Source organism: Annulohypoxylon truncatum (assembly GCF_022578515.1).
Source record: "Annulohypoxylon truncatum strain CBS 140777 unplaced genomic scaffold F4807scaffold_58, whole genome shotgun sequence".
In the NCBI taxonomy this organism is placed as follows: Eukaryota; Fungi; Ascomycota; class Sordariomycetes; order Xylariales; family Hypoxylaceae; genus Annulohypoxylon; species Annulohypoxylon truncatum.
In genome coordinates, this window is record NW_025953844.1 from 59,508 (window position 1) to 82,559 (window position 23,052).

The window sequence follows — 23,052 nt, forward strand, 5'->3', positions numbered from 1 at the left end:
CAGCATCCTAATTCATTCATTTAGGCTAGATATTATCTGATCATATGCATGTGATAATTAAGAATCCGACAAGTTACAGGCTCACAAGTGGCAGTGATAAAAGACCTGCTAAGACATAGGACCAATCAGCATACAGCACTGTCGTTTACTAGATTATGCTTCTGTGCTTATATTCAAACCCTTGGGCATAACGTCTCATGACCTAAAAGCATCCCTTTCTAGCAATCTCACTTCATTTATGACTCTTTTGGAAACTCCATGGCCATCAACGGGGAACAAGGATTAGCCGGATTATTTTCAAAATACTCTACTTACTAGACGATATTCCGAACGGGTGTTAGTATAGAGGGGTAGCTGGGCGTGCTCACAGAATGCCGTATTCATAATATCACCCACATTATTTTTAAAAAGCACATAATGTGTCAGAAAGAAGAAAATAAAAAGATCAATTTAAAAGCCTCCGGGGGCTAGGTAGGTACAAGAACTGAAAAGTAGCTTCGCTCTGCTAGGTAATCATCATCAGACCCCAAACGCCACAAACCGATGCGATCAATGCTTTTTCCACATAAGCCCGTCCCCTCTAGGTAGGTTTATTCCGTAAACCTCATCCCACAACCATCTAGGTTAACGCAACCCCCTCCGTTCAAATCTGCTGCACAAACTGGGGCCCCATGTACTCCGTCGCCGCCAGCGCCGGCGCAACGAGCGTCGAATACGGCATCGTCGCAACGGGCGTCGGGTCGAGCTTTCCGGAGTCGGGGTTCCTCTTGAACGCGGCGAGCCCAACATCGCCGCCCTGGTTCGCCACGAAAGCGAGGGTCTGCTGCTTGTCCGTGCTAAGGCTAAACATGCGCGGGCGCAGGCCGCCCGTGGAGATGGTCTCCTGCCAGTCGAGGCTGGTGCCGTTCTTGCTGAGGACGAAGTGCGCGATGCTGTCCGTCGCGTTGCCGCTGATCCGGTTCGACACGTAGACGTCGCGCTGGTTGGCCGCGACTTGCAGCTCGCCCGCGGCCGCGGAACTAGCGTTGGCCGGGGGCGCGCCGCCGTACGTGCTCTGCACCTGCAGCTGGTTGAAGACGATTGTGTCAGGAGTGTACTTCAGCTCGAAGAGGAAGAGCTTGTTCGACAGCTCACACGCTAGCGTGTAGTAGTGCTTATCGCCCTTCGTGATGAAACCGCCGTGGCGCGGACCTGTGCCGGTAGGGAGGGTGGCGTTACCCGTGAACTCGAACTTGTCGTCCTTGCTGTCGAGAACGAGAATGGTGTCTCCGCCCAAGTTGTTGATTACGAAGAAGCGACCTGTAGGGTCTAGTAGGGCCTGATGTGGATGGTGTGCTCCCTGTGCTGGATTGGGCACGCCGGGGATATCGAGGGTCTTCATAAGCTTGGGACTATGGTCGGCGGCAGAGACGTCCCAGACGTCTACCGTGCCGTTGCCGTAAGCAGCACCGACCATGCGCGTCTTGTTAGTGTTAAATTCCAGGAAGACAACCCCAGAAGAGCCATTGGCGCTAGCTACAAGGTCGAATTTATTCAAGCCTCCGTCAAGAGTGAAAAGGCTGAGATCATTGGCGTTCTCGTTCACGGCGTAGAAGGTATTCGGATTTCTGTTGCGAATCCAACTAGGCGCGGTTCCAACCTCGGTGTGGTTGCCGGTTATGGAGAATTGTTTACCATCAAAATTGGCAGTTAAGATCTGGTAAGGAGCGCCGATGATGAGCTTGGTCGTCGAGGGAGCTTGGCAACTCCGCTTGGTTGGCGTTGCGGAGGCCATGGTGAGAGTGAGGAATGTTGCGATAAGTTTATTCATTTTCGGAATTTCGCGAGAAAGTTGACTAAATATTCCGTGTTTGTCTAGGTCGTGCTTGCACGATTGTTGAAGTTGATTGGTAGGGAAAGTGCCCAGGTAGGCGTTGGGCAACTACCTTAAATACAAACGGAAGGTTATAAATGTCAATTGCAGTTGCCCTCAAGGACAAGATGGCCCCTTATTGAAAGACAATGTGAATGGAAAACAACAAGAAAACAACAAAGAGACTTGGTGATAATTCTCCCAAGTGTGGCTCTTAATGACAATTGTGACTAAGATATTGTTTCCAAAATGACCTAGTTTCTTTGGTAAGAAACAAAAGATCGAAAATGGCAATGAACGTGTCTATCTCATGGTATTTTTATTAGAATATTGGATATTGATCATGCATGACTCGCCGGGGGCACAATTCTCACTCACCTTAAGAGTGTTCACTTGCAGAGGTATGCAGCATTGAACTGTTTAGACGTCATGAGAGGGGAATCTGAAGAAACAAGATCGGACGAGGCGAATATTATAATGTTTTCGGAGCCGGATAGATATGATAGATCCGATAGATATAGAACGAAGGAAGACAATCGGTCTAATTTGCACTTATTCCCATACAAGTAACCAGCCTACATGAGAAGGCAGTTTACGTTCCATTCCTTGTTTATGTACCTACCTAATTCGAGTGTAACGTCAGGCAGGGGCAAAAGGGACCGAGAAAATCCTAGGATTAAGTCGTATAAGTGCCCTTTTGTGCCCTTCTGTGCGGGGAGGCTGGACGCTGGCAACTACTCTCGGGATCTCTCCGACTTCCTGGGCGGACTCGGTTCGCTCTGGTCGACTGGTCGTAGCTTGTAGGCTGCCAAAATAGCTCCCTTTCCCCTGCAGTAGTCCCCGTAGCACTGATAGCGAAGGCTAGGATCGCCAAGTAGGCGCAGATTAGGCCGGTTTGCTATTGATAGGCCGTGTTTCAATCCTACCGCTGACCTGGCTGACTTAGCGCTCCATAACTCCCTTGGCTTCCCGGATTTGGCGTCTCATGGCGATTCTGGCATCCAATCGTCCAAAAAACGCCGCCAACTCCTCAGAAAGATGAAAGTAAGGAGCAGAAGGATTCGGCACATAAACAGCTAATAAGACTTGAAACATTTCATCTATACGATTAGAGGCGAGGCTAGATAATATCTATGTAAAAAGAAATAATCGTTCTTCGTGAACAAATGGAAACAAGCGCTGAATGGCGCCAGCAAAATAAGAAAAACCTCGGGGCCGGTTCAGTAACAGCCATTCATTCCAAGATCATCCAAACACAACACCGCCCCCTAAGTTCCCAAGCCCAAGGTCCAGCCCAACTCCTTACTTCTATCACCACACCTCAGCCTCATCAGCCTCGCAAATGACAAACCACAAACCGCAAACCACAAAAACCCAAACTACCAAGTAATTGTCACAACCCTGTTCTGGTAATACCCTTCCCGGCCCTTCTCCACATTCAACAAATTCTCAAAAATCCACCTCCCCGTGTCATCCCTCGAGATGCCGTAGCCAACAGGCGGTTTATCATCAACACCAACACGAACCTTACGCTCCGGCTGCGCGGCGTCCGTCAGCAGGCTCGGGCGCACGATCGAGTACGTGTACGCCTTCTCGGCCGCGTTGCCCGTGAGCAGGCTCTCCATCGCCAGCTTATCCTCGTGCGGCACCTTGAGCATGAACTTGTAGATCGGCAGCGTCGCGAGCGGGAAGTCCCTCCCGGTCTTCGAGATGCCGCACGTGCTCACCACTATGATGCGCGGCCTCCACTGCCCTTCTAAAGTGGCGCCGGCGTTGTCCCGGCGCACCTTCTCGATGGCCTCGAGCAGCGTCTTCATGCCGTTCTCGCACACGTGCGGGTCATCAATCGTCATCTTCGCGAACTGGAACACGCCGCCGATCGACGACATCACCACGTCCGCCGGCCTAGCGGTAGCGGCGGCGGGGTCGGCGTCGGCATTCGATGTTGAAGTAGAAGGGAACAGGCACCGGGCAACGGCGTCGACGTCGTGCGCGTTCCCCTGCACCACCTTCAGGTTCGGGTGCTGCGCCGCCGGGAACCGGTCCGTGAGCTTGCTCGGCGTGCGGCAGAGCGCGACGCACGTGTGCCCCGCGTCCATGGCCCGCGTCAGCGCCGCGAGACCGACGCCGCCGGAGGCGCCTAGGAAGGCGATGGTCTTCTTGGTGTTGGGGTTGCTTGACGAGGACATTGTGATGTTTATGTGAAAGTATCAGAGGTGGTGTGTATGGGTGTAAGTCCTGGATTGTCTGATATGTTCTATGCCTAGGTAGATAGTAGTAATAGGCTTGGATGTTTGATGATGATGGTAATGGATATTCTCCTTCCCATCTCGAGGGAAGTGGTCCCTTTTATCTCTATTCTACGGAGGCAACATCTTACAGGTAGGCAATCCCATTTCTTTACAAGTTACTTACTATTGGTAGGTAGATCCGCACGTTTCTCGCAGCTGAAATCGAGACGGACAGACTTCGATACACTGCAAATATAGCAAATGGGCCAAAACGAAGCACGAACCACGCGCAATATTCGGTCGCTAGGATTCATCAATCCACAAACGGCATCGTTGCGGTGGCTATGTCATAGAGGACGGGAGCTTAAGTCATCCCGCCTCGCAGTTAATCGCAGTTAAACTTCGGCCCTGTCTCCTGATTGGAGGCATTAGTTGAGCATTATTTCGTATCAGGCAGTCAGGCAGTCACTAGCCACTTCTTCCCCAGTGGCTTGACTGCGATCTTAATCGGGCGATTTGACCCCCATTGCAGCTTCAGCCTACCACAGTTCAAGCTCGGAGATCGAGAGCTGAAATTCGGTGCTGTGCCATAAGGATACGAAATTCACCCGACTCGCAAGATACCAGCGCGGGTTCCGAATAAACGGCCTCGAGATGCTTAGTACTATATGTATTCTATATTTGTATTCTATATATGTATTCTATATATGTATTCTACATATATATTCAGTCGTAATATCCATTATTATTATAAGGTAGCATGCTTCCCCTTTCGCCGGAGCCCTCACTGTCTTCGGGTCTCGGTAATTTATCGAAAGTTCCACAGCTCATGTCTCTCTCACATCATCAAAACCATATCTCGCGTTAGGAGTAGATGAAGATGACTAGCAGTTGGATATTGTTGCGTTGCTTATCGTCATATGCATGTTAGGCATGCTATGAGCTTGCTCTATCCTTAATGGTTATATCCACGAGGCAGTCAAACATATCAAACAAACATCACGGAATGGTTACATATCACTTCTCACGTAGCACTATCATTTAAAGTCAGGATCAAATGTCCGAATTCCTAGTTCCACCATCGCCTATATACAAAGCTGCTTTTGGTTCCCTTCAACCGTACGCAGACCATGACGCCTCGGTAGCCGACAGGCACTAAGATGGCGTCGGTATGCAAAGTCCATGTGCAATAAGGAGTGGACGGCATCGCGCCATTACCTCCTCAAATGATATAGTGTATGTAGCAAACACCGGCCTGAAACGGCATGTCATTAAACTCGAGTCGTCCGAAGGATCGTACAGATCCTCGCCCATTAGAATAGCCTCAGTAACACCCTTAATCTCATTATTGAATATGTTCACGAAAGAAACGTGTTATGTGCACTCTTGCTGTTGCTATGGCTTACGCCCATGTCATGGCGGCGACGGCGACCAGAGCCGCAAACGTACTCGCTCCGAGGACACGTTCTTGTCGGACTCCTTCGTTGGAACTGCCGCCGGTACCGCAGACTTGTTGAAAGCCATCCGTGCAGGACGCAGTGGGGGCAGTGCCAGCACTAGTAGCACCGTCCGAGTCACTAGTTCCTCCGGCAGCCTGACCGTTGGTGCCGGGCCCGCCACCGCTGAGACCGGGGATGACTTCCTGCCCGCTGCTCGACGCGGTCGACGCGCTCGGCAATTCCTTGTCCATATCTAAGCCGGTTCCCAATAGGGATTTCAGGACCGTGTTCGAGTCACCATCCACAACGGTGTCATTAGTCGCCTTCACGTTGTTATAGGTGTAGCTCTTGCCGGAGTTTGTACCAGGCGCCGTATCGGTCTTATAGCATTCGATAGAGACCTCGCCGACAGTCGCGTAGTAGTAGCCGTCCTTCTTGATATCGGCGCTGCTCCAGTCGATCGGACCACCAGCCCAGTCAATCGTACCTTGGCCATTCTTATCAGAACCACCGGGCCAGATTGAAAGCTGAACACGAGCAGGTGTCTGAGGGAAGTCCCATTGGTTGGCGGTGGCGTTCCACGTATCAGACTTCTTTTGCGTTCGGCCAACCTTGCCGTCTACCAGCCACTGGATCTGGTCTGGAGTCCATTGGATCTCGTACTCGTGGAAGTTATCGTTGGTGTCCGAGACGCCCGTGATGTTGGTGGAATGCGTGTCTGCAAATATGGTTAATAACGACAGTCCATGGTATGCGCTTGTATACGGGCAGCAATCTTACAGTCAGGAATGCCTTGGAAGTAGTAATTGGTCTGGGCAATATCCAGCTCGGTACCAACCCACTCGAAGTCAATCTCGTCCTTCACATCACTAAGGAGAATGAACGCTGTGACGACACCGGCATCCTTGCCGGTCTTGATCTTGGCCTTCACATTTCCGTACCACATGTAAACGGTTGAGGCGAGAACGGTTCCGACGGAGTTCGCCGGCATGGTCAGAAGGACATTGCCGTCGTGGGCAAGGGGTGTGCCTTGGGCTACCCAATCGGCTTTGCTAGCATCACCGAGATATTTTGAAACGTCAACGATACCGTCGGTGTTCTGCATCGACAGTGTTCGGTCCTGGCACACCGGCTCGGGAACACACGAGTCGAGAGAGAAGGACATGCGCGGATCACATCCACCTAAGCAGTACGCGCCAACACCACATTGGCCGTATTCTATGGTGATTACATATTAGATTATCTGTGCGAGAAAAAAAAATTCAGATGCGGAGATATATGACTTACGAGAGCAGCATGGGGTTTCCTTCGGGCATTTCTGGGTTAGCGAGCATGTGGCGGCGGTGTCGGCAAGGACCGTCGTTGACGCGCCCAGCAGGGCCAAGGCCACGGCTGGTATGGTTCGAAGCATCTTGCGATAATTACTGCTATTCCGAGCAGACACGGTTTGTGACTAAAATTAAGGTATTATATGTGGAATATGTCCTGTAGTTGAAAATAATTCGCGGGTCGAGTCGCGTGCGCGTGGGTATGAATATAGCACCCGATACTCGAAACGAGCAAAGCGAACGATGTCGAGAAACAATATGTGTGCGATTAGCTGTGGATATTTGATCGTCGACTCAGTCCACAACAACCGACACTTCCTTTCTACGGTTTGGCGAGGTGACCAAGTGCCAAGCCGAGGAAGGCGTATAAATGAAAATGGATCCCACAAAGGGGAAGAACAATAGAAGAATCAACGAGTCGGCCGACTTGTATTATGTATGTACAAGCAAGGCCAAACTGTGACTCCCCTTTTGCATGGACCACTTTCAGCTATTCCAGCTATTTCAGCTATTTCACGCAGCTAAGTTAGCCGTGCTGGATTCGGGTGTTTCAAGCGAGAGTAATCGGGAGCGATCGAGGCGAACCCTCTTTTAGGAGGCTCAAAAATAACGACTGAAATTAGGACTTGACTATCTACTAATTAGGTAGATAATAAGACAAAGGCAAGGGAAGCTGGAAACAATGACTAAACGTAAATTAGAACGTCAAAGGAGTCTTCACAGCTAACCACCCGCTAGAAATGCATAAAACAGAAAAGCGAGAGAAATTCCCAAAAATTGGGTAGAGTGTGGGTTTATGGGTTTTACAGGTTGAGGATAGGAAGGAGAGGAAAAAGGGAGGAGAAAGAAAGAAAGAAAGAGAAGATCCATCAGACCAAACTGGGAATACGAACGAATGGATGGTGGTTCGAGAGCCCAATTCTGAGCCGACATGAGCCAGGCTTGGTACCAGACTTGGTACAGACTACCAGACACCAGACACCAGACACCAGACTTGGACATCGGATAAGGAGAAAGGGTTACATGGGACAGATGGGATTTACATGGGATTGCACTGTGGATTCTGTAAGTAAGGAAGTAAGTTGCTCGCTTAGGAATAGCACAAAAAACGAAGTGGGTCGATGCTGGTCGATGCTAGTCAATGCGAGTTAAACTTCCGTCCCGTTCTTACCGTTTGTGCCACTAACCTGCCAGAAAAAGCTCCAGATTGACAGGCGCAACTGCGGGCGTCAGAGATGTGGAGTAACCACGGGCAAGCATGGGATCCAATAGACCTCGTGTCATTGGTTCGTTTATGTCGTACAGTGCTTACTATAGCTTATAACCCAACCAACACTGTCCCATTTCGCTATTTCTTTCAAGGTGCAGAATCTCGTATTTTTTCTTGAATGACCACCAACTAGAAGAGTTCGAGATAAACTAACCAGAGAATACCCGAGGCTATGAAATCTGTTATATTTAGCACATCTACGTATTATACTACTACGTAGTTACTTTCAAAGAAGCTTCGAGATCAAATATCACCATATAACGCGACAGTTCACCTGCGTATGCTGTCACAGCGTTCGGGACCCTTTAAATGAGTCTACCCGAGTATAAAACGCCAAGTTATCGATGTCTAAGCTAAACAAAGCAATTGTCAATCTACTCGACTTGCTGCGTGCTAATCGGTACGCGATGTCTAAGAATGGTTTATTTATAATTCAATTTTGTAAGAGGCGCGTCGCCAACTACATCCCTCAATCTTGCAGTCAGCAGAATCTGCAATAAATGCTGTCAGCGAAGCGGCAGGCTCTGACTGCCTAGGTACATAAAATATCACCTATAAGCTGGGACCCCAATGCCGAACCAAACGGAAAACACGGCAACGTGAGAGGATGAAGTAAGACGAACAAAAAGCCAATCGTATCAATATATGTCGTGTCACAGCATGATTCCTTTAAAGATTGCTTAGTACAGACTGAGCCAAAGTATCGATCTACAGCCGATCGAGACACACCAAAATTGGTGTAGTGCGGCAAGATCATTTCGCTCTACCCCTATTTCTCCGTGAACCCGTCACCTTGGAACGCCACGATATGGCTAGTGTAAGAACGGAGTGAAGAAGCCCGACTAGGTATGTAACATCTGAAGTGACGTTGACAATTGCCGTAGGTGTACTTCATACGTAGTGGCACCGTCTTTCATGCACCCCAGACTCTCCACGGGATGATCCGATCTGGCTGCTGTCGTCAGTTAAGGTTAATAAATGGATTCATTCAGAGTCTTCCAATGGGATGGAATAGAACTTCACAATATCATCCGCTAAAGGAGCAGATTACGCGTCAAGCACCGGTGAGATCTAGTGTAGTGTTGAACGATACAGACGGTTTCACACTAAACGCGCCAGTGACGTCTTTTCAGCCCTATACTTCAAGATGCTGAGCAACGTTGTACATATCTAATGGTGTGCATCCACTAATCAATATTCTCGAGGGGGCTACTTAGAGATGGATACAACTTAGACCATTTCTCTTGCTATTCTCTACAAGATATAGACAAGCCACCCCTATCACTATTTGCCGATATCACCAACGCCACATGAAAATATATCGCAGACCTGCCGTGATATAGGAAATCATTATCAATCTTCACCCTACATAGACATCTCAACAATACACATTCAACCCACAAACACCCCCCTTTCCTCCTTTCTTCCTTTCCCCCTATCCCCCTATCCACCATCAAAACAAATACTCCCCCGCAAACGCCAACCCCTGGTGCACAACCGTCCTGAGCTCCTCGTGCATAGGCAGCGCCTCCGCGCGGCTAAAGCTCGCCCAGACCATCTCGTCGTGGTCCCTGGACCTGATGCTCAAGTCCTCGTGGCTCTGCACCAGCACCGCGTAGTTCAGCTGCAGACACTCCCGACGCAGTACCAGCTGCGGGTTATGCACGGGCTCGCGCCTCGAGGCGCTGCGGTGTATATTCATATTCCTGCCCCTCATACTGCCGTAACCACCACTACCACTACCGCTACCGCTACCGCTACCGCTCCCGCCGGGGGAATCTGCGCCCGTGCCCGAGGTCAGCGTCGCGCCGTCGAGTATCGACACGGAAAGGTCGGTGCTGCTATCGCTGCTCCCGACGCTGACGCCGCTCCCGCGGCGCCGGTCCCCGGTGAAGATGCCGACCCCGTCGTCGTCCCAGTCCAGGATCCGCACCTCGCTGACGTGCCGGACGTCCTGCAGCGCGCCGAGCACGCGCACCACGCGCAGACCCGTCTGCTCCGCCACGCGCCGCGCCACCGCCGCCGAGATGCAGAAGTCGGTGTCTCGTACCTTGCCGCCGGGCAGTTCCCACACGCCACCTCCACCTCCACTTCCATATCCATCTCCATCTCCATTCCCATTCCCATTCGCACCTCCACCCCCACCCCTTAACACCCGTTCTCCCTCCCCACGTCCGCGAAACTGCTGCCGCCCATTCCTGCGGCTCTCGCGCCTCAGCACCGGCGACGCCGCGGCACTGGTAACGGTGGTAGCCGAATTCGCGGCAGAAGTAGTAGAAGAAGAGGCCTCGGACGAGGAAGCGGAGGCGGCGCGCGAGCGGCGGAGCAGCAGGACCGAGGGCCGGGAGCTGTGCGCGTCCATGCGGAAGATGCAGACGCCCACGTAAAGCTTGTCGGCGGGCCGCGAGGCACGGATGGCGTCGAGGAACTGCGCGCGCGACATCGCTAGGACCGTCTTCTGCGCGTGCGAGAGCGTCGTCCGGCGGAATGACGTCGCCGTCGTCGCCATATCTGTCTCCCCTTTTCTCCCTTCTCTTTCTCTCTCACACACTCTCACACAGTTTCACTTTTTCCTATTCCTTTTGCTTTGGCCTTGCACTAGGTAAGATCTGTAGGCACTAATATTTAGGTACTTATTGCTGTTTCTACCGCCGACCCTATCGTATCACGCCGAGAGAAATTGGGCCTTTGGCTAGAGATATTAGATATCTATCTAAGAATTAGTTTGTTGCGGACTCTGTTCCCCCACTCTAGTCTCGTCGGGAGCGCGCATGCAGATATAGAATACTGACGGCGGGGAGCTTGGGGGTCAAGGAGAGGAAAACCAAACCATATTTGCATGTATCCGTCCGTCTGCTGGCACGTGTCTCTCTTTCGTCCTGCAATACACGGCTAGCTACGTGATGCTACTATAATGTTCCCCTATTCAGCTCTAGCCGGATTACAGATAGGCAGGGGAGACAGGAAAACGAAATAGATACTACTCCCATCACCTCCTTCCTATATCCTCGCAATAATATCCTTTTACTTATACGCTTACCAGTCTCTTTTACCTTGTCAGCCACACCAGACAAGAGCACACGATCTTATATGGCCAACGCGAAACACAGACTCCGAGCTACTTTCAACACTATCTTCGTCCATGTTTCTGATGGACTACGCAAGGTTAGGTTCTCCAACGGCGGCAACGCTGTCATCGCCCGTTGTCATCGCCCGTGCACACTCCGTAGAGTTTCCTTGACACTGTCAACGAAACTGCTTAAAAAGTATAAGTTCCTCGAACCCACCAAGTTTATAGGTACCTAAGTTAGGGGACATCTACCGTTATATGTGAAAAACTGCGTCAAAGCGTTCCAGTATCAGTCAGCAACAGCAACCTTCATGCTGTGTCACCTCGCATATCCATCCCCTCTTAGTCTCTTTTCCTTCTGGTCTATATATTTCGATTAACGTGGCGGATGATCTTTTGATTTAAGCCCCTGTGTCGCCAGAAGAGATATTTAGAAATAGAAGAAAGGCTGAATCAATACAAGTATTCTCATAAGAGACGAAAAGAAACTACCTCAAGTCAAGTGTGGCACAAATAAAACTACCAAGCTGGGAGACGAAACGCAGTGAGACTATGTTTACAAATTCGAGAGCTAAGAGCAAATACTATGCTTACACTATTCAATCAGCTTCCATTAGGATAACCACCAAGATACGCATACGTCTTATTAGGGATCTACTGTGCTGATATTTTTACAAGCTAGCTACGCTAGCAATCTAGAAATCGTGCATGACTACTAAGCTGGTTTTACCGTCCGGCAATTCTGCATTACGGACCACCTAGAAGAGCGCCTGACTGATCTTTCATCATACATTAAAGCCGGATTTTTATGAGTTTTCTTCGAAAAAAGCATCTCGAGACCTGGAAACCTGCTTGCCACGACCCACTCAATGAAATATCCCCCTTCGAAGCACAGAAAGACAGTACTCTTTGCCCTCCCGAATAACCTAATCTGACAACCCTACCATTCTCCCGTGGGGGAATCGTGCTTTGAATAAGAAAAACCCGTTCCTTGCCGTCTCAATATACCGAAACAAAAGTAAATATGGAAAGAGAGATGGGTGGGATACGACCGTACGTCGGATATTCCATCCCATCCCACGTCGTTGACGGAATCGGGGGGTTACGAAGTTGGGCATGAGATGCCTTCCCCGACAAGTGGGATCGCCTTGACGCAACATCATAGAGCCTGTTCTCTTACAATACCTGATAAGAATGAGCAGATCGAAGCATAAGAGGGTGGTACCAATGCCAGAGATAGGTAGGACACTCAGAACGGAAATTGAACACCGTGCACCTGGTGCTTTTCTAACGTGCCTTTTGCGTAGAGAACAATTCTGGGAAATGCTCTTTAGCGTATTGTTCGCAGGCCTGTTGTCGATATTCGTTAGCAACATAGTATTGTATATACAGGTTTGATAAGGGGCAAAAACTAACCTTTGCTGGCTTGCCGACTTTCTGTCCAATGGTCTTCCACTTGTTGTTCTCGTAGTCCTTGATGGCGTTGAGCAGTGCCTGACTCTCATCTTCGGCGAATTCGGCGTAGTGCATATCCTAAATGGTCATTGGCAACAGAGAACAAGACATGGTAGAAAAGGGGGATAGATTGTAGAATATCGTACCTTGTACCAATGCTTCTTTACACTGCCTTCGGTTCGGGTTGGGAAGGTCTATCATTACTCAAGTTAGTGGGGATTCTAAACAGTTAAGCGCAAGAGTGACTGACCTTGGCTATCTCAGCCCAGCTATTACCGTTATCCCTCATCTGTTTGAGTCGAAGCTCCTCGGCGGGGGTCCAGGGTGTGTTAGTTCGGCTCTTCTTAGCAGGGGGAGGGACTGAAGGAGTGCTGTTTTCCTCCTTAGTCGGAACAGCGGGTGGAGCCACGGGAGTGACCTGCATCGGGGGCGGCGCCGAGACTGGAACAGGAGCCGGCGCAGGCGCGGGAGTGTTTGCGGTAGGAGCTGCGACAGTGGTGGCAGCCGGAACGGGCGTGGCCGGGTTTGCGGTGGGCGCATGCGGCTGCTGGTGGGCTTGTCCGTGAGCCTGCTGGTGTGGAGGCGCGGGGCGCTTACGACCGCGGGGTGCAGGTGCCGGAGCCGGGGTAGGCGTCGACTGCTGGGAAGGTGCGACGGGTTGTTGCGGGATTGTCATCGGAGGCGGCACCGGAGTCGCATGGTGCTGTTGCGCCTGATGCGACGGCTGGTGCGGCTGGTGGTGCGGATGCTGAGAGTGGGGACCATGAGATTGCTGGTGCGGCTGATTTTGATGTTGTTGATGCTGAGGCAGCTGCTGGTGGTGCTGCTGACCGTGCGAGGGGTGAGGTTGAGCACCAGGGTTCGGAGGTTGTGGCGTATAACCTGCGAACTCATTCCTCCGTGACATCTCGTTTTGGTAGGGGTGGTTTGAGCTGTATCAGAGTGCAGTGTTAGCTTGCCTATAAGGCTTGGTGTTGCTGGAAGCGACGACAGCGGGATGCGATGTAATCATGGCTGCACAGCATTCGGTGTTCCAAATGTTCCAAATCAACAACGGTTGGTATGGCCAAGGCACGAAGTATCGTTCAACCAAGAGAGTGAGATGTGACAAGGATGGTAAAGCAGGCGAGCTGCAGGGTAGAGGATTTGGCAAGGCTTGTGCTTGTGCAGAGTAGGAGCCAGATGAAGCTATCACGAGGGGTCCCGCCACTCGCAGTGGAGCTTAGACAGATCGACCTGGCTAAATGTTTGCGGGACAGGTCCATAATTGAGACAGCAGGTATACATTTGGTACATATATGACCAGGTCTCCTATACTGCAAGACCCATGGTATATGTGTACGAGCCATCTGGGGAAGACGGGGGGAGGGCAGAAAAGGGGGGTAAGGGGGGGCGGAGAGGAAATGGGGGAGAGATGAATGTACTCGGGAAACGAATTGGTTAGGTACAGTACATAGGAGGGGGGGGGGGAGGGAGGGGACATGAATAGTAACATGGGGAACATAGGAACATGAGATGTAGAGAAGGTCAAAAAAAGAGAATAGGGGATGGATGGATGTACTTACTGCATAGGATCATTCGGATGCTGAGTGGAGTTCGGTGCGTAGAGGTAGTCCCCCGGCACAGGGCCGACCTGCCATTGCTGCATGATCTGGAAAAGGGCAAACTAGCGTCAGCTACAATAATACCAAAGTCTCTTGTTCCTGATACAACTGGAACTTTGAAAGTTCAAGTGCATGGACAAAACTAAACTTTGGAAAAGGGGGGGAAAGATAAATAAAATGGGACTGAGCAAAAAAGAAACGGAGGGACAAAAAGCGAAATAGACCGTATGTAAGGCAGAGGTACAGGACAGAAATTTTCGAGGATTAAGAATTTGCTCGGCGCAAGAACGCGCAGGAAACAGGGGAGGCGAAGTAAGGAGAGGAAGGAGTTTGGCGGGTGGCGGTAGAGGTGGGATAAGAAAAAATTATCACTGGCTTAGCAGAAAAGAGATTGGACAAATGGGAAGGCTGCGCGACAAAGAAGCGCAGTAATTTGACGATGGATGAGAGAGGATTATAGTGCGTAGTGGGTGGTGGTGGTAGTGATGACAATAATAGTCATGATGAAATGCAGGCGACAAGATATCATAGGATCGAAATCTCATGTATCTTTGGATGAAAGTGTTTGGGGCATTATTAGTCGGCAACGTGTACAGCGGGTGTACGATTGCTGATACAATTGCCAGTGCCGATACCGATGATTGTAAGGACGGGGTGATGGGTGATGGGTAATAGGTGATGGGTGATAGATGATGGATGATGCTGACAATGTAATTGTTTTTTTTTAGGCGATGGCCTTATCTCGTCTCATCTCATCTCGTCCAGCGACATGCCCAGCAACATCGTGAACAGTTTCGCTGGTGGGTTGCGATCAAGGCGATCAATTTGCGACGGGCCAAACTAGCCAAACGCGCATGTGTCGAATAGTCGCGCAAACCCAGTAACCCATTAAGCCATCCAACGATGCATGCGATGGATGGATTGAGAATAGAATATCCTTGAGCGAGTGGAGCAAGAGATCATGCTCGAAGGGTTAAAAAAAGGGTATACCGGAATACAATAACGATACACATGCAATAAAAAATAACAGGAAAAACGCGACAACGAGAAGTAGAGGGTACTCGTACTTACTGGAGCTGATGTATGCGGATGGTTCTTCAAGTGGTGCATAAATTTAATCGTAACGTTCGAACTTTGTTTATTTTTACTCCTGCTGCGAAACGACGCGATAGGAGCAATCAAAAACTAGAGGTTTCTGCTCGGTCGCGTACAGTTAGTTTGTGTTCTTCGTAACCTTGAAGCCGGAATTGATTCGAGTTGGAAGAAAGATACGTTGAGTACGTTGAGTACGAGGGATACAAGAGACGCGTCTTCCCACTCGGTACTGCGCAAGTAGCCAGGTAACCCAGTCCACCCGACCAAGTACGTATACCAGGTATACCAGGTATACTACTTATGCCGCTAGCCGTAGTCGGGGGTTGCTGGGATAAGAGGATCAATTGTTTAGATAGCCTTTCTCTGTTTCCCGCGATTCTTCTTTCGACAGAGAAGCGAGAAATAAGACCGACTAGGTTAGGAAAGTTTAGGTAGTGTTTAGTCAACCTACCAACTCGGTAGACCTTGCAGACCTTGATAGGCGAGGAATGTTTGGTGTTTGGGTGTGCGTATGTATGGTGCTATGTGTATTATGTGTGTTATGCGCGTATATTTGCGCGGCGCGCGCCCAGGTTCGGGTCACCGACAATGCCGTTGAGCGACAACTTTCAATGACGGCGCCTTGGGATGCAATTCAATCAAGGTGAGATTCAAGGTTGGGGTTTAGATGCTTCTCATGTTATTGTAACATACCGACAGGGGAACTTGACTGAACCTATCGAAATGTATCTTGCCAGCGCGCTTCGACGGATACCAAAGTACGGAGTACCTTGAAGCGAGAAAGAGAGAAGTAGAGGGAACAAACTGTGTGGATGACGGGATGGGGGATGGGGGGAGGGGGGTGCAGATTTGATTGAACCGTGGAAAAAGGGAAAAATATGGCGGGAAAGTAGAGAGAACGCCGCCCGAGGTAGTACCTGCAAAACTTTTGCAGCTGACCCAGTTCTTTTTTCCTTTGCTCTCGCCCGCACAGACGCGGGCACAGACCCCCTCTTGGTTCGTGCAACGCTAGGAGGTAGCCCGGAGGTATTAAGAATGTTTCCAGCCTGGCTGGACTAGGCAAGTTCAAACGTTTATGGGTGTTCTCTCGCGCTTGCGGTACAGCTTTGGAACATGAGGTATGCTTCGACCTACCTAGGTAGGCAGGGTTAGGCTACATAAGGTCCATAAACTCAACTTTTTAGCGGGGAATTGAGAAAGGAATTGGGAAGAATTGGTGGAGATTAGAAAATCAATTTGGTGCCTCGCATACACGCGGCAATATAGGTAATAATTGTATACCGTATTCCCTAAAACAGAAAAACAGAATGTGAGGGTATTTAGATAGATTTGCAAATGGTGTTTGCAAAATTGACCAGAATGGCCCGATCAACAGCGCCTAACCCGTGACCAGGTTGCTTGACTGGTATGAAAGTTGTTTGTGTGGCGTATTGTCTGCCACCCGGATGAAATTGATGTAAGAGATGAAAAAAGTGAAGGTCACGATACCTTTCAATAAAAAATCCTTTCCCACTTCGGATGCGATTGAAGATGGCAGCGGTAGCCTTTCGGCCCTCCTGCAAAATCGTGATGTCAACTTGTAATTCTACAATTGACGCTTCTGATACAGGGATCTCAACAAGTAGCGCGACAACGAGCAGTGTATGTATTGTACATCTTCAATTGAAACAAAATAGAATAAAAAGTGACTTTGAGGAAATCGGATCCTGTATACCTCAACAATGCAGGAAACCTAGACTTAACCAGGACTCGAGGGGTAGGTACTGTCGACAATTGCTGCGAGTAGGTGTATGTACTTTCGATGAGTACTTTTGACAAAAGTATCTTGGGCTTAGGCTGGTCGATGTTTAGGATTGGTGTCTATTCTTTTTTTTATTTTCGTGCACAACCTGGTAGTTCGACCTGGGGGTGTGGGTTCGACGACTGGCACCTTAGAAAAAAAGGGTGGAAAAAGGTAAAGATTCAGAGGTACGCAATTGTGGTCGGTAAAAAGTACCTTTAATGTTCGAGCCAGCCTGGCCCTTGGAATAGGTAGATTTATGATTTCTGATTTGTCGGATGCGGTCTCTTGCGGGTCTAAATCTCTTGGCAAACTCGTCCCGGTTTAACCCTTAACTCGGTTAATCGTGGGTCAATTTCTAAGCTAATGAGTGATTACCAAGAACTTGAAGTATATTTTCGCATACGTAGTAGATTCCGTATCTTCCCAGGCTTTGCCAGCTTACTCTGATATAGTCATGCACGTGATGATACGCTTACCCATTATTGCACTTTTTCGTTTTATATGTATGCTATGCCATACCTGCATATCATGTATGCACTTCGTATGCATAATACCTAGCTTATAGGAATTCCCTGTCTCCTTTCACCTACTAATTACCTAGTAAACGCAGCTTAAGACTTTTCCTCTGGAAAGCTAATACATATATTACACAGTCTGTGGGGTTTTCAGTTGATTCCTTGCTACCTGCAGGTATCCGGGGCTATTTCAGATCATATAGAAGTTAGTGGTAAAGAATAAAACCTGCACATTACACGTTCCATTTACATCATACATAAGTATAGATTAAGATAAACTACATACGTATTTGTGTACATGTAATGGGGTAACAGTTTACCCCTCGTAAGTGACTACATGGATCAAGTGAAGTCGAGAGTTGACATGTAGCTATCCGCATCCAATGTCTGACAATACATGGAAGTGTTAAACACAAATAAATACAACGGCATTATACAACGTTCAAGGTTATACTTTGGGCTAGACGCGAGTTACGTCGAAGCAGATACTTAGTACATGAGGCTCAGAGGTAAAAGTACCTATGAACCTTTATCGCAGATAATTCATGTATAACTCAATGTACATAACTGCGTCAGTCGCCTATACATCATCAATAGTCAATTACTAAATGCCAAACACTTCTAATACCCAGTAGCATCTTTAGAACAAACCTATCTACCTCTACCTACGTTCATAAGAGGTCCAACGTTCGAGACCCAAGAATGAAGCATCTCAGGATGAACTACTATCTAATCGGAAGAGAACCTTGGATGGTTTCTTTATGTCACGATGCCAAGAACTCGCAACGCAAGGTAGCACTCTAGCCCTCTAGCCAAGTATTGCTACTTCTCCCCGCAGTACGGGGTACACGCATCCTCACGATACTTCAACTCACAGTCCCGCAAGTACCTATATGATCTAGGTACGAAGCACATATGCAATGCAGCCTCGCGGCCACTTTAAGATAATGCGTCTGCTAATGCTTGCCCATTTGGGCATTGGTCCTACTATTTCTCGAACCCATTCCCGCCCCTTTAGGTTCGCATTCAAAGGAGACTCGGTAAGATGCATCATCCTCAACTTCTCTCATATAGGGGGCATAATCCTAACTACCTAGTGAGGATCACGAAACTAGTAAAACGATAATTCGTCAACGTCGATTCTTCAAAGCTACCTTCTGGGTAGAGTAGGTATGAAACTATGTCATGCCCATATATATATTCGCCCTCGTAACGTTCTGCCATCTCAAGTCGTCTCAAGTGTTACATATAAGAATTTCTTAGGTATCCATTCTCGTCCTGGCTTCTCACGAGGGTGCGCTCTGTTTGGTATGGTTTTTCATGAAACAGTGGCACAAATGTAGTCATACCATCGCTCACATTCTTAGAAGCACAGCATTCGCCTTTCAGTAAATTACAGGCGTATCACATCTGGTGGTAAGCGCACGAGACGATGCCTTCCAACATACAAGAGAAGTATATCATGATTTCGAACGGCTATATACATAGTCCACAAAATGAAGGCACATCGCTTATATTATCAGCTTGGCGAAGTTTATTATCGTCTTAGTCGTTCATTGCTGAAGGAATCCATTGGCTGTTGGATCGGAGGGTGAGTATGGCCATGTAGCTAATCGATATAAGATAATAGCATTATTGGTTACACTACCAATGAACTCTTTCATAGGTAGCTATAATGGCAAGACAGGTCGCGAATGACGGAGATGACAGAGCACGATGTAGTATTCAACATTTAAGAAGGCCAAGTATATATAATAGATTTGGCACTGAACACCTTTAACTCCATATACAAGCACCGTAGTGATTGAGAATTAAGTTCGCACAAGTTGGATAAATTTGCGAATATAGTATCCTCGGCACCAAGACGACCAAGGCCACCTTAAGCCAGACCTGCCCAGATATATTCATCTACTTCCGGCTTGGATCGAGTAAAGCAACTGCATACACGACATATTAGTTTAGATAATTCGGGCCATATCGATAGGTTCTGACGGAAGCTAAGCAGGTATCTATCACCGTTGACTTAGAGACTCAGATTGCTAATTCCCCGTTGGTCTAGAGTTTCATTGGCTATCTCCATTTGCTGGTAAGGTTAGATGACACTCGACCGTCAAGTTTTGCCAAGCTTCTAGCTCTCTATTGGGTGTAATATATCACACCGAGAGAGAGTGGTGGTAACTCAAGATATCAAGTACCATTGCGGCTCTGCGACCAGCAGATACGACATTCGTGCCCCTTGCATACTCGAGGATGCGCCGAAGAGGCGTAGGTGCAATCGGATCTGTTTTCGTTGGTTCGGAGTGCCCGAATGCGTGTTAAAGAAACGGGCCTCCTCGGAAGAAGGGTCGAATATTAGCTAACCTGGCTACGCAACTATCATGCTATAGTAATGAATTAAGACACCTCCAGTATTCGTATGTAGTCTCCTGAAATCGAGGGTGTAGATATACAAGATAGTGTAAACTGAAACGCTGCAAGACTAGGAGTTCATGAAGAAAAACGACTACGTATACAAAATCAAAGAGTATTTACCGGGCCGTAGATCCGAGATCTACGTAAACTAAGTAGAAAATGACGTTTATCGAGTCGTCGTAGGTCGATCATTGGTCTCGCCATTCATCCCATCATTATGAGCCTGGTTGTCAAGCTTCCATAGGCCGCCTTCAACGTAGTATATGTCATCTGGTCTCCTTTGATGCTTGATCGGCGGCCTGGCCATGCCGCAATGGTCCACTTCTAACACGACGCTTTCAGGTGTTTTCAAAAGACCAAAGTGATTGAAACTAAGGAGGTAACAGGGTGTCAGAACACCGTTTGAGAATTGCGACTCTGGCCACGAGTACCGCCAACAGTCCACATACGTATGCGTACATGACAATATAGAATGATGTGGGAGCAGGGATCGTGTAAGCAATGCGGCCAGTCATGGTTCCATGGGTAAGGGGATTGATATTTAGCTACTCGAAGGCAACATTCGCGCAGGTGTCGTGCATGTATGTACCCGAAAACAACCTTACCTACAAACTGCTACCTATCGCCGTATTTCCAGAACATGAACACATATCCTCCACGAGACAGGATGATGATGTAGAAATGTCTAGTGTATCAATATTAATGTTGACCAAAGATATAGAAATGGACTTAGTGGAATCGACGATCTTCGCGAAATATGTGATCTTTGTCGGTTATCTCATAGCTAGTTGAAGTTCAATCAACATACCAGGGAAGTTGATCCTGTTGAAATAAACTTGTTTAACTGCACATATCTAACCTAGCCCAACAACGTTAGAGTGTTTGAGTCTCCAGATAGACCGGATATTCTCTTACAATATAACCTGGATCGCTTGAACCATAGCGGGTTTTGGTGCCTAGTAGAAAATTAGCTTGTGATTGTAGAACGGGTTTGAGATGATGAGCAATTCCAGGCATAATTTCAAGATCGACGCCCCATTCAAATGCTAACTTGTCTCTAGGTTAGTAATCTTTCGGAAGAGGAGACGTGGATTCGAACTACCCTGTGTTGATTACATGCTATGACGGCCGGTCATAGGAATTGAATAATAATCTCTAAAGAGGCGAGGTTGGTCAAGGGTTAAGGGGACCATACATATTGTAAAGCTACAAGTAACTTCCAGCTGAATGTCATGTAGGTAGGTATGCATCTCTAACCTTAGGTACCTGGGTAGGTATTTTTGGCAGACCGTTAATCAAGAACTGCCGGCAGCGGCTAAGACAGCCCTTAATTGTTTCTATAGATGCCAAAGATATGATATTAAGTTGAATAGCATCATCCTTTCTCGCGGAAAGCGACCTATTCCAGATATGTGTTGCAGGACGGTAGTTTCGCCTGCCGCCTACATCCTGGTAATTTAGGTGTTTGAGGCAATCCAGCCGTTCGTTCCTTTCTAGCGACCATCATGAAGTTTAACGAAATCCCCAGAGCGTTTGGGACATGGCTATTCCAACCAAATTTCGAAGCTACTAAAGTCGCAAGTCGACCTTTAAAAATTGCTCTAGCTCGGGACTGACGTAGCAAGCCGCTACGGCGGAATCCTTGATGAAGCTTATTTTTTTCTTATTTTTGCAAGTTGATGTTGCAGCGCTAGGTCTCGAGGTCCGTTCTTGAGGGGTTCTGTATGCGCCTTGTGCGCCCTCGGGTTTCGGGTGTGTTATCTAAGCGTGGGTTCGGCGTCCACGAGAACCCTGAAAGTCGAGAATTTGACGACGGATAAGTCTCTCGTAATTCAGTGAACGTTTTGCATCACTAAAACATCGAATGGGACGTGCTGGATTGGTGATATTCTCGAGCTGGCCAGGGCTGATACTAGATTCTTGGCATGTTTCGGAGGCGCTGAATTAGCGACAGGGATACGTTCCCGCTTTGTTTACCAAGCATTGAAGATCCGGCTCGTCGGGACACGATTCTTGTTCAAACTCATGGAAGATAGGATGTGGACGTATAATGAGATATTGATCGGGTATGTTACCTCTGTAGACTCTTTGGTTGCGTGACTATACACCTCTATATAAGTAGGAAGTAGCAAAAGACAGTATATCAGGAGTGATGTATAAACGATCAAGAAATAATAAGCATTGAGATCTTTACCCGAGTATCGTATACCTATCCGAATCAACCAATGGGCGGGTAGGTAAAGTACTACTAACGCTATTACGATTACGATACTGGTGTTTTATGCAGGCGAAACAAAACAACGCACCTGATCTGGCCTGAAGTGTTACCCGCATTGCCATCGCATCATAATTGTATATAGACAGAGATCTCCAAGCCTTGGCAGGTTGAATTCTCCGTCGCAAAGCTCAGAAAGTTTAGAAACGTATGAAGGGTATGAAGACCAAAGTAGGTCTGGACTGGCCTCAAGAAAGATGAAGAAAGAAACAACATGGAAGCACGGAACAGAACAAGGGAGATTATACGGGGTATGGATCATGTTGTAGTGCTTGAAGCCCTTGACTCGGCAAGTTCCAGCTATGTAGAAAGTACATAACGTGACATGGGGGAAAGACTCGAAGCTGAGTACGGCGACATGGGTCGAGTGAAGTACCTATACTTGGTGTAGCAGAGCCGCTGGAGGCTGAACGGAAAGGGGAAAAGAAGGGGGGTTTAAGGTTCCATGCTAGTCAGGGGGATAGAGATGCACTACGTCGTGGTGGGGTCGATTTGAGCTAGATAGAGATGGATAGAGCCAATGAGAACCCCTGTAATGTGAGTAAGCGCGCCTCTGTAACACGGTGAAGCAACGTCAATACAAAACCAACCAGATGTCAAACCGATTCTACGACACAGACCCTTCTTCTTCAAAACCACGAAACCTCGAAACCTCGAAACCGCCAAACCGCCAAACCACACAAGGCCACCAGAAAAACTCATTACTGCCACGATACTACCACG

The 23,052-nt window shown here is 48.4% G+C and overlaps 4 protein-coding genes across 4 annotated transcripts; all 4 read right to left on the bottom strand.

The window, feature by feature from the left end:
* Positions 1–2,083, bottom strand: F4807DRAFT_335174 (putative isomerase YbhE). Its single transcript, XM_047995323.1, has one exon. It carries the CDS (start codon positions 1,808–1,810, stop codon positions 644–646), a length of 1,167 nt encoding a protein of 388 aa, XP_047848887.1. The 5' UTR covers positions 1,811–2,083; the 3' UTR covers positions 1–643.
* A 2,933-nt stretch (positions 2,084–5,016) lies between these two features.
* Positions 5,017–7,253, bottom strand: F4807DRAFT_335169 (uncharacterized protein). Its single transcript, XM_047995322.1, has 3 exons — positions 6,810–7,253; positions 6,303–6,740; positions 5,017–6,240 (listed from the first exon to the last, which is right to left on the bottom strand). Exons 1-3 carry the CDS (start codon positions 6,931–6,933, stop codon positions 5,486–5,488), a joined length of 1,317 nt encoding a protein of 438 aa, XP_047848888.1. The 5' UTR covers positions 6,934–7,253; the 3' UTR covers positions 5,017–5,485.
* A 2,170-nt stretch (positions 7,254–9,423) lies between these two features.
* Positions 9,424–10,980, bottom strand: F4807DRAFT_335213 (uncharacterized protein). The gene is made up of 2 exons (XM_047995324.1): positions 10,951–10,980; positions 9,424–10,829 (listed from the first exon to the last, which is right to left on the bottom strand). The coding sequence occupies exon 2, from the start codon at positions 10,627–10,629 to the stop codon at positions 9,574–9,576; it is 1,056 nt and encodes a 351-aa protein (XP_047848889.1). The 5' UTR covers positions 10,630–10,829; positions 10,951–10,980; the 3' UTR covers positions 9,424–9,573.
* Positions 10,981–11,809: 829 nt separating this feature from the next.
* On the bottom strand, positions 11,810–15,818 carry F4807DRAFT_447440 (uncharacterized protein). The gene is made up of 7 exons (XM_047999881.1): positions 15,321–15,818; positions 14,211–14,296; positions 12,896–13,577; positions 12,792–12,839; positions 12,607–12,723; positions 12,487–12,540; positions 11,810–12,358 (listed from the first exon to the last, which is right to left on the bottom strand). The coding sequence occupies exons 1-7, from the start codon at positions 15,357–15,359 to the stop codon at positions 12,350–12,352; spliced, it is 1,035 nt and encodes a 344-aa protein (XP_047848890.1). The 5' UTR covers positions 15,360–15,818; the 3' UTR covers positions 11,810–12,349.
* Positions 15,819–23,052: the final 7,234 nt, after the last annotated feature.